The sequence below is a fragment of the Colobus angolensis genome, unplaced genomic scaffold, assembly GCF_000951035.1.
Source record: "Colobus angolensis palliatus isolate OR3802 unplaced genomic scaffold, Cang.pa_1.0 Scaffold48, whole genome shotgun sequence".
Taxonomy (NCBI): domain Eukaryota; kingdom Metazoa; phylum Chordata; class Mammalia; order Primates; family Cercopithecidae; genus Colobus; species Colobus angolensis.
This window is the reverse complement of record NW_012118265.1, coordinates 9117842-9132420: the sequence shown is the minus strand read 5'-3', so window position 1 is coordinate 9132420 and position 14579 is coordinate 9117842. Positions and strand designations below refer to the sequence as shown.

Sequence of the window (14579 nt, the reverse complement as noted above, 5' to 3'; positions counted from 1 at the left end):
GGTAGAGGACAGGAGTAAACACACAGGCTTGAATGTCTGAGAAGCAGCTGTTCTTCAGCTGAGATCTTCAGGTCTTACAGCTTGGAAAGCAGTGAGGCCCTCAGAAAAGCCAGCAAAATATTATTCTTCCCATCTTTGGACTTTAGCCAAAGGAAAAAAAAACTAGGGGGGATGTTGAAGTAATTCAGTTTTTAGTTTTTTCCCTCCCCCACCTTTTTTTTTTTAAAAAAAAAGCAAAGCAAAGGTCCTCAATTTTTTTTTTTTTTAAAGCAAAGGTCCTCAACTTGGATTTGAGGATCCAACATTGGAATGATGGGTAGCTTTCAAAAACCCCGGTGTCTGGGTCTTGGCCCAGGGATTCTACTACGTGGGTCTGGGGCATGCCCTGGGATTTCTGAGCACTCCACTGGTGATGGCAATGTGTAGTATAGGTAGAGCCCACTGTTTGGAAGGTCCCTTTCAAGGAGCAGCGCCCAATTTCTCCCCTTTCCTGGATCTTTCCAGTCTGGAATGATGGTCGTGGTTTGGGGCATCCTTCTGAGTATTCAGCAATGATTAACTTCGTGCTGGAGACAAAATGAGAATTTGTTTAATGTATTTACTTGTGGTAGAGGGATTCCTGGATCAGATTTATCTCTCAAAAAAGGACATAGAGAGCTCTGATTACTTCTCTGGTGGAAACTACCCACCATATGAAATGACTGCTCTCCCCTGGCACCCAGCTGCAGCGTCCTTCCTCGCCCACTGACCCAGAGAACAAAAGACCAAGATACCTATGGCTTTCAGCTGTGGTCCCTGCTGTAGCTGCATGGTGCCTGGTAGGTCTTGAGGTCAAGTGTCTGTCTTAGCTACCTTTCAGTAGTGCTATTGGATTCCAGGGCCGAATGATAATATATTAATGAAACCTCAGTCACACATTTATTTGTTCTTCACAGCTGCCAATTTTCTTGTGCTGTAAATCACAGAGAAGAAAAAGATCAGCAGGCAGAGATATGATTCCTTTAGCAGCTCCCAGTGTTTGGAGGATGTGAAGTAAATAATCATAGCCTTTGTGTTAGGCATTCATTATTTTACCAGTTCTGGGTCGGCTTTGGCTTTGTATTTTGAGCCTTGCCTTGCTGACAGTGAAAGTGAGTTGGTGTCATGGCCACAGATCTTCTCCTTGCTTTAAGTCTCTGCCTCTTTGTGAGGCCCTGAGTGAGGGAAGGAAATGGATGCTCATTTGGAACATTCTGGATGACAGTGGATACCCTATGTGTTCTTACATGCTTTCTTTTCTTTTTTTTGTCCTCTCAACAAATGCACACTCCATTGGGCCCTGGGTCTTGATCAAAAGCGTTGGGGGTTAGAGACGTGGAGTTCTTTTCTTGGATTTGCTTCTGACCTTAAGTGAAATTGTTTTTCTCAGGGGGATTGTGATGCTGTATTTCCCTGGTTTCATGATAGAAATAATGGCTTTTTAAAATATGAACCTTTATGTGATTACTTTGACTCAAGAATTTCTCTTTTTCTGTAACAATGTAAGAGGGATGGCTGCCACATTGTATGGAAAAATAGACGCAGTCTTGAATGGGAAGTCTTAGGAGGTTCGAGCTGCAATTCAGCCATTTTCATAGGCATGTGTGTTTGGTTGAGTGGCTGAACCTTTCTGCCTGTGTCATTATGAGAAAGAATTGGCTAACCCTAGTGTTTGCCTTAAATGGGGTTCAGCAGCTCAAATGCAGTATCTTTACATGACAGTGCTTTGGAAGCCTTAGTACAATACAGTCTCCCCCTTATTTGTGGGTTTGCTTCCTGCAGTCAGTCATGGCCCAAAATATTGAATGAAAAATTCTATGAATAAACAATTTGTAAGTTGTGAATTGTGCACCATTCTGAGAAGTGTGATGAAGTCTTGTACTGTCTACTCCACCCCACCTGGGATGTGAATCATCCCTTTTTCCAGTGTATCCACCCATTACTATGTGGGAAAAAAACATAGCATACATAGGGGACAGGAATATCCATGGCTTTCAGCATCCAATGAGGATTTTTGGATGTATCTCCCACGCATAAAGGAGGCCTACTGGGTACAATCTTAGTTGCTTTTTCTATATTTCCCTGTGGCTGTTTTCTCCCTGCTCATATGATTACTGGTTCTTTTGATACTTTTTGTTTTCTCCATGCTTTTCCTCACATTGAAATGCTGTCACCCTACTCTTTGCCAGATGATCAGCTCTTAGTCATGACAGTGGGTTGATTTGTGGCCACTGAAAGATAGGTTCAAGTCTTAATGCCTGGTACCTGTGTATGTGAGCTTATTTGGAAAAAAGGGTCTTTGCAGATGTAATTAAGTTAAGGACTTCAAGACAATATAATCCTGGGTTAACCATGTGGGCCCTAAATCCAGTGATAAGTGTCCTCGTAAGAAGAGAAGACACAAACAGATGGATAAGACATGCATAAGAAGACCATATAAAGACAGAGGCAGAAATTGGAGTGATGCTGCCACAAGCCAAGGAATACATGGGGCTATCATAAGCTGGAAGAGGCAAGGAAGGTTCCTCCCCTGGAGCTTTCAGAGGGAGTGTAGTCCTGCCAACACCTAGATTTCATACTTTTGGCCTCCAGATGTGTGAGAAAATAAGTACATTTCTATTGTTTTAAGATACCAAGTTTGTAGTAATTTGTTATATTGGTCACAGGAAACTTTTTTATTTTATTATTATTTTTTAGAGACAGGGCTTCACTCTGTGGCCCAGGCTGGAGTGAAGTGGCATGATCATAGCTTACTGCTGCCTCAAACTCTTGGGCTCACGGGATCCTTCCACCTCAGACTCCCAAGTAGCTAGGACTACAAGGTGTGTGCCAGCTAATTTTGTAAATTTTTGTAGAGACAGGGTCTCACTATATTGCCTAGGCTGATCTCAAACTCCTGGGCTCAAGCGATCCTCTCAGTTTGGTCTCCCAAAGTGCTGGGATTATAGACACATGAGCCGTGGCACCTGGCCAAGTCACAGGAAACTAATATACTCATCTTTTAAGGCTTGACTCAGGTTTCTTCTGCTCCTGGAAGTGTCCCCCGATTCCCCTAGGCTGGACAAGGTGCACCTCCTCTGTGTGCATATGCTACCCCTCACACCTGTCACTCTATTTGTTCCTGCTGTGTAATTATCCAGGGATGTGTTGGCCTTCTCCATGACACTGAGGGCTCTGTGACAGTGGTGGTATTCCTCTTTAATACTTCTGGCACAGCAGATGCTCAATACATTTTTTTTTTTTTAAATACAAAATGAGTTTTGTTCCCAAACTATCTCTCAACTTTGTTAACTACCCCCAGCACATTATCCTACGCACTCAGTACCTGCAGTGGGGCCCAGTGTGCCTGACGTTTCATCTGCAGACACACTTCCTCTTTTGGCACACGCTGCCAGATTAATATTGTTTCTAGAGTTACTACACAAGGACTTGTTCACTCGAAGACTCTCTTAGCAGCTCCATACCTCTTGCTTTCAAGTCCCTCCACTCTCCAAAGTTCTTTATCTGCCACTACCGTACTCTATGAACTCTAGGAAAACTCATGTGTTCTTTGCATTTACCGAACATTCTTAATTCATGTAAATCCTTTGCTAGAACTGTGGTTGGCAGGAAAGCCCTTCTTTCCATCACTGTTGAAATTTCAGTTACGTTGAGAGCTCCGATCAATTCCCGCCTCTTTTTTGGGGCCTTCTCAGTCACTCAGGCAATAATGCTGTGTTCCTTATCAGAAACTCTATTGTATTGGTTGTCTCTGCTTTTGTAGGCATCTTTGTAGACCAAGGTAGAATATTTGGGGACATGTCTTTTCTAGCATGACAGGAGCCAACTCCTTATGATGTTAGAGCCAACTCTTTCTCATCCTTGCATCTCCTTCTGGACCTAGAGGTCTCCAGGGAAGTGGAGTGCCTCGTTAATTGGGCTTGTTAAAGATATTAATGCATGTGATAGTGATACAGGGAAATTCAATAACCTATCCTGGTGTAGATTTTTGAAATTTTTCCTTAGGGCATTTATAATTGCTTTGTTCTTACAGGATTTTGTGAAAATGAATGCATTGTTGGAAAGCTACCCATTATGCAGAGTTGACATATAATGACCTTTTAGAAACAGATTTGCCAATGGAAGAACAGCCTTAAATTTTTGGTGAAGAATGTGGGAATTGTTCTTGTCAAGGAGTACCCCTTTCCTCCCTTTGGGTGGGTTGTTCTTCAGCAAGTGGTTGAAGAATTTAGGGAAAGGTATTGGAAACAGAGAGAGGTAGGCGCACTGGAAGAGCAGAAGAGCTGTGAACGGAGGCTGGGGCCATTGGTTTCAAGGAGAACAAGTGGCTGAAAAGCTGTGCTAAGCAGGGCTTCGAGAGAATCTATATCCCATGATCACCTCAAAATTCTGTGAGTCATCAGCTGGACAGGCCATAGCTCTGATATCCAAACCCCTTGAAATTCGTTGTGATCTTAAAGTCATTGTAACGACAAATCATGGCTGAGGTAATTATTGAGGTTCCCCCTAACTATACAGTGGGATTGGAAATAGGCAGGAAATGTATCTCACAATAATTCTCAACTCCGGAAATTTCCATAGCATTCTTTTCTCCTCAGTGAAAAAAGTAGTTTTATTTTAATAGCATATTTTTGTTCTAATTTACTTATGTAGGTTTGGAAAACTTAGTTTCCAAAAACTTTCCCTGGCCTTTTATCTGTTAAAAGCAACAAATAGCATAAGCATAGCGGGAAGGGATTTGGAGTCTTGAGTTTGAATCCTGCTTCAGTTATTTGCTAGCTATGTAACCTCGAGCAATTTACTTGATTTCTCTCTAAGCATCGGATTCCATATCACTGAAATGGAAATGATAATAATACTTTTAAGGCTCCTGAGGATTGAATGCAGTCACATGAAGAGTAGCTGGCAGAGAATTAGTTCTTAATAAATAGTAATCCTTATTATTATAGGATTTGTGGAGGAGGGAAGACAGAGATGGTACAATGAGCTTGAGCTTAATTACTTACAAGTAATTGAGAGACAGTGAAATTATAGAAACAACTGTGGCTTGATCAAAGGGTATATTCTAATTCAATGTGTTTCTTAAGGAAATCATTTGTATTACTTAATTCTTTGCAGAATAATGGGACCACTGAGCATCAGGTGGAATCTTTCATAAGGAAAAAACTGGAGTCACTGTTAAAAGAATCTCAAATTCGAGATAAAGAAGATCCTGATAGTTTCACAGTGAGGGCACTATTGAAGGCCACGCATGAAGGCTTAAATGCACACCTGAAGCAGGTATCTGATTCCCTCTTGTACTTACCCTTCAACAGGAAAAAGAAAGCATCTCATACTTTGTTTCTAATCATTTGTGAAATGCTCCTCCAACTTCTTCTATTTCTGTCCTCATTTTGCTTGAGAAATGAACATCTCCTATTGCAAAATGATATGAGAAATAGTTAAAAGTGGATTGGGTGGAGGTAGAAATGACTCAAATACTGCTCCACTTGGACCCTCAGGACAAAGCCGAGTGTTTTCAGAATCATCTTCCCAATGCATACTCAGGTGAGGGAAGAAGTTCCAGGCACCTGTGTCCCTTGCCCTCCCACCTCTCCACATTCATTAGATGTCTGCCTTCCCTGCTACTACCATCTGTCTTCCAGGGCTGACGGCTCCTCAGGCAGAAGGAAGATCATATGGGGGTGATCGCCCTTGGATCCTAAGTGATCACTCTGCATTGATGGTTGCCCTCTGGACCCTACACGAGTCTAGCCATCCAACTGCTAGGCTGTTCCTCAGGCCCATTTAGTTTCTAAACATAGAAATCCTAATTCAAAATGGCTTCAATGATGAAGAAGATGTTGGGTTTGGTAAGCAGAAAATTTATTTGCAGAATGGCCTATGGGGTGGGTTTAATCCAGAGGCTCAGTGGTGTCATTGTAGACCTATCTTTTTGCTCTACCTATCATGCTATCAGTGTCATCTCAAGTCTGGTTCTCCTGTTCATCAACTGTCCATGATGGTTGCGAGATGACTGCCAACAGGCCCATGAGCTACGTGTTTCTTGGTCCATATCCAGAGAGATTGAGACAGCATATTCGCCCTAACTAACAGAGAGTTGCCTAGTTCATGTGCCTACCCCTAAACTAATCACAGTGGCCATGGGTAAGTGTCCTTCCTGAAACGGTACTTGGCCAGAGTATAGGATCATAATAGCTTGCTAATGCCAGTGAGAACTTACCTCTGAAGCTCTTGTAAAGGTTAGCTCCTCTCAAACTGCATGTTAGAGGGGCAGATGGAATATTGGGGAGACAACCAAAAGGTCAATTACAGCATTACTGCCCTTATAGTTTATCATATAATTCTGGATTTTCTTAATAATTTCTATAAATAGTAACAATCTTCTCACTCTCCTCGCCTCCAGCCATTTATTTTCAACACCAGAAGTACCTGTAAGATCAGACTTGTTTAGCCTATCTTGATTCTGCTTCTTGTCCTTAGTGAACTCTCATTGGCTTATCTGGGCCAGTTACTTCCTTTATGCGTTTGGAGAAGTCTTTGCCCATCCTAGATTATTCTAATCGGAAATGCAAACCATAAGGCTTGGATATTTTGGAAGAAACAAATTAAGCCCCTCTCTCTTTTGCTATTCATTAAAGAGATCCTAATGACAATTTCTCCATCAGGTAAAATGGCAAGAGAACCGAAAATTTTAGAGAGGTAGTGTAGCAAAACTCATCTCCTTTTTACTTATTTTTGAGGTTTTTTAATACTGCTGTGTTTTTAAAATATGGTTTTGGTTCACTGGGCAAGCAAAGGCAAGTTACTGTTGAGACGAGTCCATCTGTACCAGATACGTATGTTTGTTTAAATCCAAAGCTGAGAATGTGCTGAGTGTGGCTCTGGGCAGCACATCACTCCAGCTTCTACTTTTCTGGACCGTCAATCAACAGGGCAGGATTGGTTTCTACTTGTGCTGTCTTTTTCCTGCGGAACCCTGAAGAAAAGTAAAAATGAAATTCACCTTCAGGCTGGAAGAACTTAGTAGTCACAGGAAATGGCTCTTAAGAGTTCTGGAATCTGCTGCTTTCTTTATATCTGAACTACTGCTGCCTGGATAACCTTAACAAGTTCCTAAGCTCTCAGCTGCCCTGCTTAATGTCTCATTCACACCACTGCCATAGTGATAGTTCAGAAATGTGCCTCTGGTCATGTCATTCTCCTGTTTTCAGCCATCTCAGGGATCCTCATAGTTTGGAGGATAAAGATCGGATTCAGAGATAATAGCCCATAAGATCCTTCCTTCCTGTTCAGGCTCCTAGCAGTGACACCCACAGAGTGTGCATGTGTATAAGTCCACACGTGCATACCTCCACTTTCCACATTTCCTGGTACCATGCTCTTACCACATGGCTTTCATGTTGGCTATTTTCTTGGCCATAGTACACTTGCTGTTCCCCATTTTACATAGATAACTTGTACTCATCTTTAGGCTTCAGCTTTTGTGTCATGTCCCCTTGGAAGTTCTTAATCCTCAAATACAGTAGATGGTCTCTCTCTGCCATCCCACCGTGCCCTAAGCTTTCCCCATTATATATAGTCTTATGACAGTGTATTGTAATCGTTTGTCTCTACTATTAGACTGCAAGCCCAATAGGGGCAGAGTCTGCATCTCTTTTGTTTGCTCTTGTCCTTATATATATGCCAAGTTCCTAGGACAATGTCTTACTCATTAAATCAGTGAAAGATGTGCTGATGCTCAGGGAGAGGTCCAAGTTGGTGATAGGTATTTGTAGATATCTATTTCCTACATAAAGAGCATGCTAATGGGATAGAAAATGTTGGGGAAGTGGAAGGAAGCCAGAGAGAGGACTTGTAACTAGACAGAATCCTGTTTTATCACCAACGAGCTTTTTAACTTTGGGAATATAATCTAACTTGTCTGTATTTCTGCTTTCCTTTTCTGTAAAATTGGGATTTTAATCATACTTATTTCCAGGGTTGGTTACATATATTCTTATAGTAAATGAGAATATATGTAATGTAATTAGCATTATCCTTAGGGTATAGTAGGTGCCTACTAAATAGTGTGACCATATACCTCAATTTGCCTGTGACAGCCATGCTTTATACCTGTTGTCCCAGCATAATTATTAAAAGTATCCCATTTTATTCTTAAAAGGTCCTGTTTTGGACAATAAATGTCATGGTCCCCCTACCAATAGATGGGTTACTAGAAATAGAAAGGAACTCACAGATTAATTGGTTCATTTCATAGATTTGAAAAAAACAGACCAAAAGAAGAGGCTTTCTAAAGGACATGTAGCTATTTGGTGGCAGAACTGGGTCTTCTAACTTGGAGAGCAGTACTACATCTATGACCACATCTGGCTGCCTTCTTAATTCCACAGTTTTTGAGCTGTTAATGATCTGCGTTGATAGATCTCCAAAAGCAATAAACATACATGAATCAGTTAACAGTTACCTAATATCAATCACCTTGTAAACCCCTCACCATTACTCCTCCAGCATTTTTTGAACTGCTGTTTCCCCAACCAGTTCTTGGACTTCACCCAACCTCTTCCCACCTCTACTTGCATCTTTGATTAGCATCTATGGGTATCCTTCCAAACCTTTTGGCTTTAACTGTTTTTGCTCACCCACATTTGTTCCATTTATGTGGTCACCTGTTTCTCCTCTGTTTAGCTGGAGTCCTAGTCAGGTAGGGCCTACTGGTCTCTCCTTATACCATGTTATTAGTATTGAACCATCTAACATATTTTTAGGGATGACAAATGAATAAGAGTTTAAACCGTCTTAGCAGGTGGCCTTTTGTTCCCTAATGAGACATAGGCTCCAGGAAAGAGAGTTGGCCCAGTATCTCTAACTGGAAAATTAACCTATGTGAGGAAAAATTCAGAGGCTACAATACCTCTTTCCAGTGCTCATCACAGAGAGAATTATTTCAGTGAACAGATACACTTTGCTTGGTTTACTTTAAACAAACAAAAACAATCTTATTATCTCAAAGATATCCTTGGATTTTATTTATTTATAATGTTTTAAAATCCCACATAGCACTGTTTAGTCAATGTGATCCACTTTCTTGATTCAATAGAATTGGCTGCTAATGACTTTTGGTCATTTTCCAAAACTGAATCCCCACTTAACTGAAAATGACTTAACCCCACTCAGAACATTTAAAAGAACACATCCTGTGCTGTGGAGAGCCTGGTGAACAGGCGCCATGAGGGCCAGCACACCTGCACACTGCTGAGAGCCCTTGACCTTAGCTTTGGGAAGGTACAGGCAGCTGCTGTGTCCTGGCTGGCATCCATCTCTCCATGCCAATATTTCCCTTTCCAAGGCAGGCAGAGCCACCTTTGTGGTAGTGGAGTTTGGAGCAGGAGGAAATGAGTGGAGTCTGCTTGTTTCTCACCTAGAGGCAAACAGAAGAGAAGAGAGGGCCCCCTTGCCATTCCACCAGAACTAAGGAAAAAGACAAAAGCAAAGAAGATAAATAGTTATATTATGCCTTTGTTTACTCAGAGTCCAGATGTAAAGGAAAGTGGAAAGAAATCACACGGACGATCGCTCATGACCAACTTCGGAAAACATAAGGTATGAATTAAGAGTAATAAATATGCATAATTCAGTTAATTTAAAGATCCTGGAAGGTAACAGGAGAATATCATCATGACCTTGGAATAACTGAAGATTTCTTAAACAGGACATCAGCAAAGGGAAAGACTGATATTTAAACTACTTTAAAAGTTAAGAACTTCTACACATCAACAGTATCAAAAAGCAAGTTGCATATTGGGAAAGAATATTTTGAATACATATATCCCATAATATATCCAAAAAAATGTATTTAACATCTTAAATACACATATCCAATACATAATGAATATGTGTTACTAACACTGGGGTGTGTATTATATATTCTATCCTGAATATATAAATAGCTTCTATAAATAAATAAAAAGATAGGCACCCGAATTTCTAAAACATGGGCAAAACCCTTAAACAGGCACTTCACAAAAGAAGATATCCAAATTGCTAATAAAGAAAAGGGATTCACCCATCAGTCATCTGGGAAACACAATTTAAATGACTATGTGATTCCATATACACCCACCACGATAGATAATATTAAAAGATGGCAAGAACCAAATGTTAGTGAGGACAAAGAACTTGAATTCTCATACACTGCTTATGGTTGTGCACATTTGTGCAACTACTTTGGCCCACTGTTTCACAGTATCTGACTACGTACTATGACTTAGCAGTTCTATTGTTAGGTGTATGTCAAAAGACAGAAATAGGCCAGGTGCAGTGGCTCATACCTATAATCCCAGCACTTTGGGAGGCCAAGGTGGGTGGCTTACCTGAGGTCAGGTGTTCAAAACCAGCTTGGCCAACATGGCCAAACCCCGTCTCTACTAAAAATACAAAAATTAGCCAGGTGTGGTGGTGTGTGCCTGTAATCTCAGCTACTCAGGAGGCTAAAGCACCAGAATTGCTTGAACCCAGGAGGCAGAGGTTGCAGTGAGGCAAGATTGCGCCACTGCACTCCCGCCTGGGCAACAAGAGTGAAACTCCATCTACAAAAGAAAAAAAAAGACAGAAATAACAATATTTATATTGAGATTGGTAATAGTACAAAGAGGAAAAAGTACAAATGTCCATTGATAATAGAATGAATAAAAATTGTAGTGTATTCACATAAGAGAATAGTTAACAACTAAGAAAATGACAAAATTACAACTATGTGCAATAATATGGTGATCTTTATAAACATGATGTTGAGCAAAATAAACCAGACCCAAGAGAGTACATACAGTTTGATTCCATTGATATTAAATTCAAAACCAGGCAAAAGAAACCCTATAGAGTAGACATCAGAATAGTTATTACCTCCACAGAGAAAGGAATGACAGGGTTGGAGGATCAGAAGGCTTTTAGGAGACAGATAATATTCTATTTCATCATATGTGTGGTTGATTTGTGAAAGACATCAACATGTACACTTATGACCAGTGTGCTGTCCTAACTGTATGTTATACTTTAATAAAATAAAAAAAAGTTACACTAACTGGTGTCTTCTGGACAGATTAGCTGTTTGACAGTAAAACTTACATAAGAATTCGATTATTAGATGGTGAACTTTACTTTATACATGAGGTTTCTGTAAGGCCATTTCTTCTACTTTAAGGAATGTCATATCTAGAATTTCCTGCCCATCGGTGAGATAATTTATTAGTAGACTAGTCAGATTAGTCATTATCACAAAATATTGAAAACAACCAAAATGTTCCCTCCCAAGGAGTGTGTAAGTAATCTGTGAGTCATTCACATAATGAACAATTATGCGGCCGTTAAAATATGATCCCTTGGAAGAGCTCAACATGTGAAACATTAAATGAAAAAATAAGGTGAGAAGTAGATTCTGTGGTACGATAACCATGAAAAGATGTGTCAAAACTGGATGTCCAGAAAGTATATCACTCTCTGAATGTTATCTGTCATTGGTGATTCATTTATTATTTCTAATTTTTGCATTTTGTAGTAAAAATGATGCTTAAAAAGACATTTATTATTGTATAACTCAAATTACTATGTAGAATTAGAGAGTATTTCACTTCTGGCTTGCAACTTGTCATTACAATTAAAATAGTCTTTCAAAATAGATGTTTTAGGGAGTACTTCACCTAATTAAAATTTATCGTACCTCAAGTTATAAGAACAAATTGTTGTCCATGAGACTTTTTATAGATTATTTTAATAAATATTGATAGTATTTTAAATGGAAAGTTAATGTTATATAGATTAGAGAATGACTTTCTGTGCCATTTATTTAATCATCACAACAATAATCCTTTGAAATAGATGTTCTTGCCACACTTTTTCTAAAGATCCAATAGGAAGCTAGTGAGATTAGCCAGTTTACCAGCTTGGTGAAAGGTGGAACATGAGATCATCAAATGGTAGGGCTTCCATACCTGCATGCTGAGGTTCTCAAGGCATAAATAATACTGGAGAAAGTTCCAAACCAAACTGGCACCTCACTGTCAGTGCAATAGAGAGAAGTTGAGTATGTTTATGCCAACAGTGTAGCTTGTTTGATTTTGGGGTGGGGGTTGGGAGAAACATAAGAAAATCTAGAAAGTGGCTGGTCCTATGGTAATTTCCCTTTCTAAGCCACATTCCCGACGTCCAGGGTTCCCTGTCTAAACATCTTACTTTTGTTTGTAGACACTGTATTTTTGATGGCAAGGTTGTCTGCAATTATTGGGGTGGTCCTTCCCCATCATTTGTATTGTTTATTTATTTATTTAGAGATGGAGTTTTGTTCTTGTTGTCCAGGCTGGAGTACAATGGTGGGATCTCGGCTCACTGCAACCTCCACCTCCTGAGTTCAAGCGATTCTCCTGTCTCCACCTACCAAGTAGCTGGGATTATAGGCACCTGCCACCATGCCCAGCTAATTTTTGTATTTTTAGTAGAGATGGGGTTTCACCATTTTTTGACCAGGCTGGTCTTGAACTCGTGACCTTGGGTAATCCACCTGCCTTGGTCCCCCGAAGTGCTGGGATTATAGGTGTGAGCCACCACGCCTTGCCCATCATTTGTGTTGTTGAGGTCTGTGTTGCCTAAATACTGGGGCTATCTCCAAATTGTTGGGGATGAAATCATACCATCCCAAAAAAGTTTTATTGTGAAACAGCTTATCTGTCCAAAAGACATCAGATTAGACCTGGAGCCTTTCAGCCTATATTCTGAGGGTAGCAATATTTTTTCCTGCTGATAGAAATGAAAATGGATCAAAATCTCAAAAGGGAAATTTGATTCAGATGGTCATTTGAGTGCATACTGATCAAAAACAGAAATGGTAGTTATTCAATTTTTTTTAAAAAAATTAGTACATGTCCTTTTTTAAAAAAACAAATGTGCCTTTTACAGTTTATTAATAGTGAGCTTCCCATACAAAAGGGCATTTTGTCCCATATAATCATTTAAATAGATACTGCAACTTTGACTCTACCCCTAGTAGAAACCTTCAAAATGCATGACTAATAAAGTCTTTCTAATACATCAACTTTATGTGTCTTCGAAGTCAGCTTCTGAGCATGAAACTCTCAGTTTTGCATTAACATTTTAATATAGTTATGGCCTTAGATTTGCTTGTTATTAGTGGTGAAGCAAACTGCAATATTTGGTCATTTTTTCCCTCCAAGTTATTATGCTTGTGTAAGACATGTGCATTTTAAAGCCCAGCTCATTCTCTGAATGTTGTAAATATACTTGATACAATGAGTTCCTTAAGTTTGTTTCGATTTTTTCTGGCAGAAAACTACAAAATCACGGTCTAAATCTTACAGTACTGATGATGAGGAAGACACACAGCAGAATACTGTCAGAGAGGGTGGCCAGCTATACAGGTAAGAAAGCATCTCCATGTCTCCTGCTCACACTCCTGAGGCCCCTCCATCCTTCTCAGCTTAGTCATTTTTCTGTACATGTCTAGAGAATTGGATCACAAGGAAAGTACTCTGTGCTGTGGAACATGTGAAGAACAGCTGGATATGAAATAATAGTTTATGTAGGGAACTCAGCACTGTGCCTGGCACATAATGAGCTCTTTATAAATGTTAGCTGCAGTGGTTGTCAAGTCAAAGGTATTTTCAGAGAAGAGGGAGGGAGCACATGAACTAATACAAAGGCCATCACAAGAGACTAGAGAAGATGGATGCTAAGCCCATGTTAGGAGCCAAGCATCTGAAATCAGCCAGATTTCAAATTCTTGTTCCTCCACTTACCAACTCTAACATGGGACGCTTTTGGCTCCTCTTTGTATCTGTCCCTTAGAGTCACTGTAAGGATTAAAGGAATTAAACTAATTAGCCCCGTAAGCCCTGGCCCAATTAAATAAGTATTCAAAAAAAGTTATTTTTTGTTTGTTTGTTTGTTTTTTATTGCCAATAGTATGTGTGATGAGTAACATGACCATATTTTCGGAATCCAAATGGTGACACATGATTCGTTCGTTACAGGAGTTCCTGGCAGTTTATTTATACCGTAACATTCACAAAGAAATACAAATTATATACATTAGATAGATATGGATACATACACACACTTTTGCCTTTATTGAAAAATGAAATTAGAAGCATAGAAGCGCTGTAGGAATAAAACTTTAGTGTTCAATTAAACTTTATATTTGAGCTCCAACAGAATATCTATACACAAAATAGTAACTAATTAGAAGGGCAGAGGAGATGTATGTGGTCCCTACTCTAGGGAATAGAAAATTGAATATATAGTTACAGTAAAGGATAAAGAGAAAATAATAGGATCACCTTCTGGGAGACCTCTGCTGTGACTGTTGTCATATGTAAGTTTGAGAAAGGCTTAACTCTGACATATATAGCCAGGGAAAAGGCAGTGTTTGAGGAAAGCTACAGTAATCTTAATGTGTGCAAAGGAGACATCAATATAGGTATCATATGAAATCATTTTGCATGCTGCTTAGTGTCAACTATAGGTTTTCCCATAATAGTTATCAGGGCCTGAGC

General features: G+C 39.8%; 1 protein-coding gene across 3 annotated transcripts in view; it reads left to right on the top strand.

The window, feature by feature from the left end:
- The window catches only part of PLCH1 (phospholipase C, eta 1), a 266327-nt gene that overhangs the window by 232276 nt on the left and 19472 nt on the right, over positions 1-14579 (top strand). For all 3 annotated transcript variants that reach the window (XM_011958994.1, XM_011958995.1, XM_011958996.1), the window contains 3 exons: positions 5137-5298; positions 9550-9621; positions 13354-13445. In XM_011958994.1, the coding sequence (XP_011814384.1) occupies positions 5137-5298; positions 9550-9621; positions 13354-13445 (326 nt within the window). The remainder of the gene's footprint in view (positions 1-5136; positions 5299-9549; positions 9622-13353; positions 13446-14579) is intronic.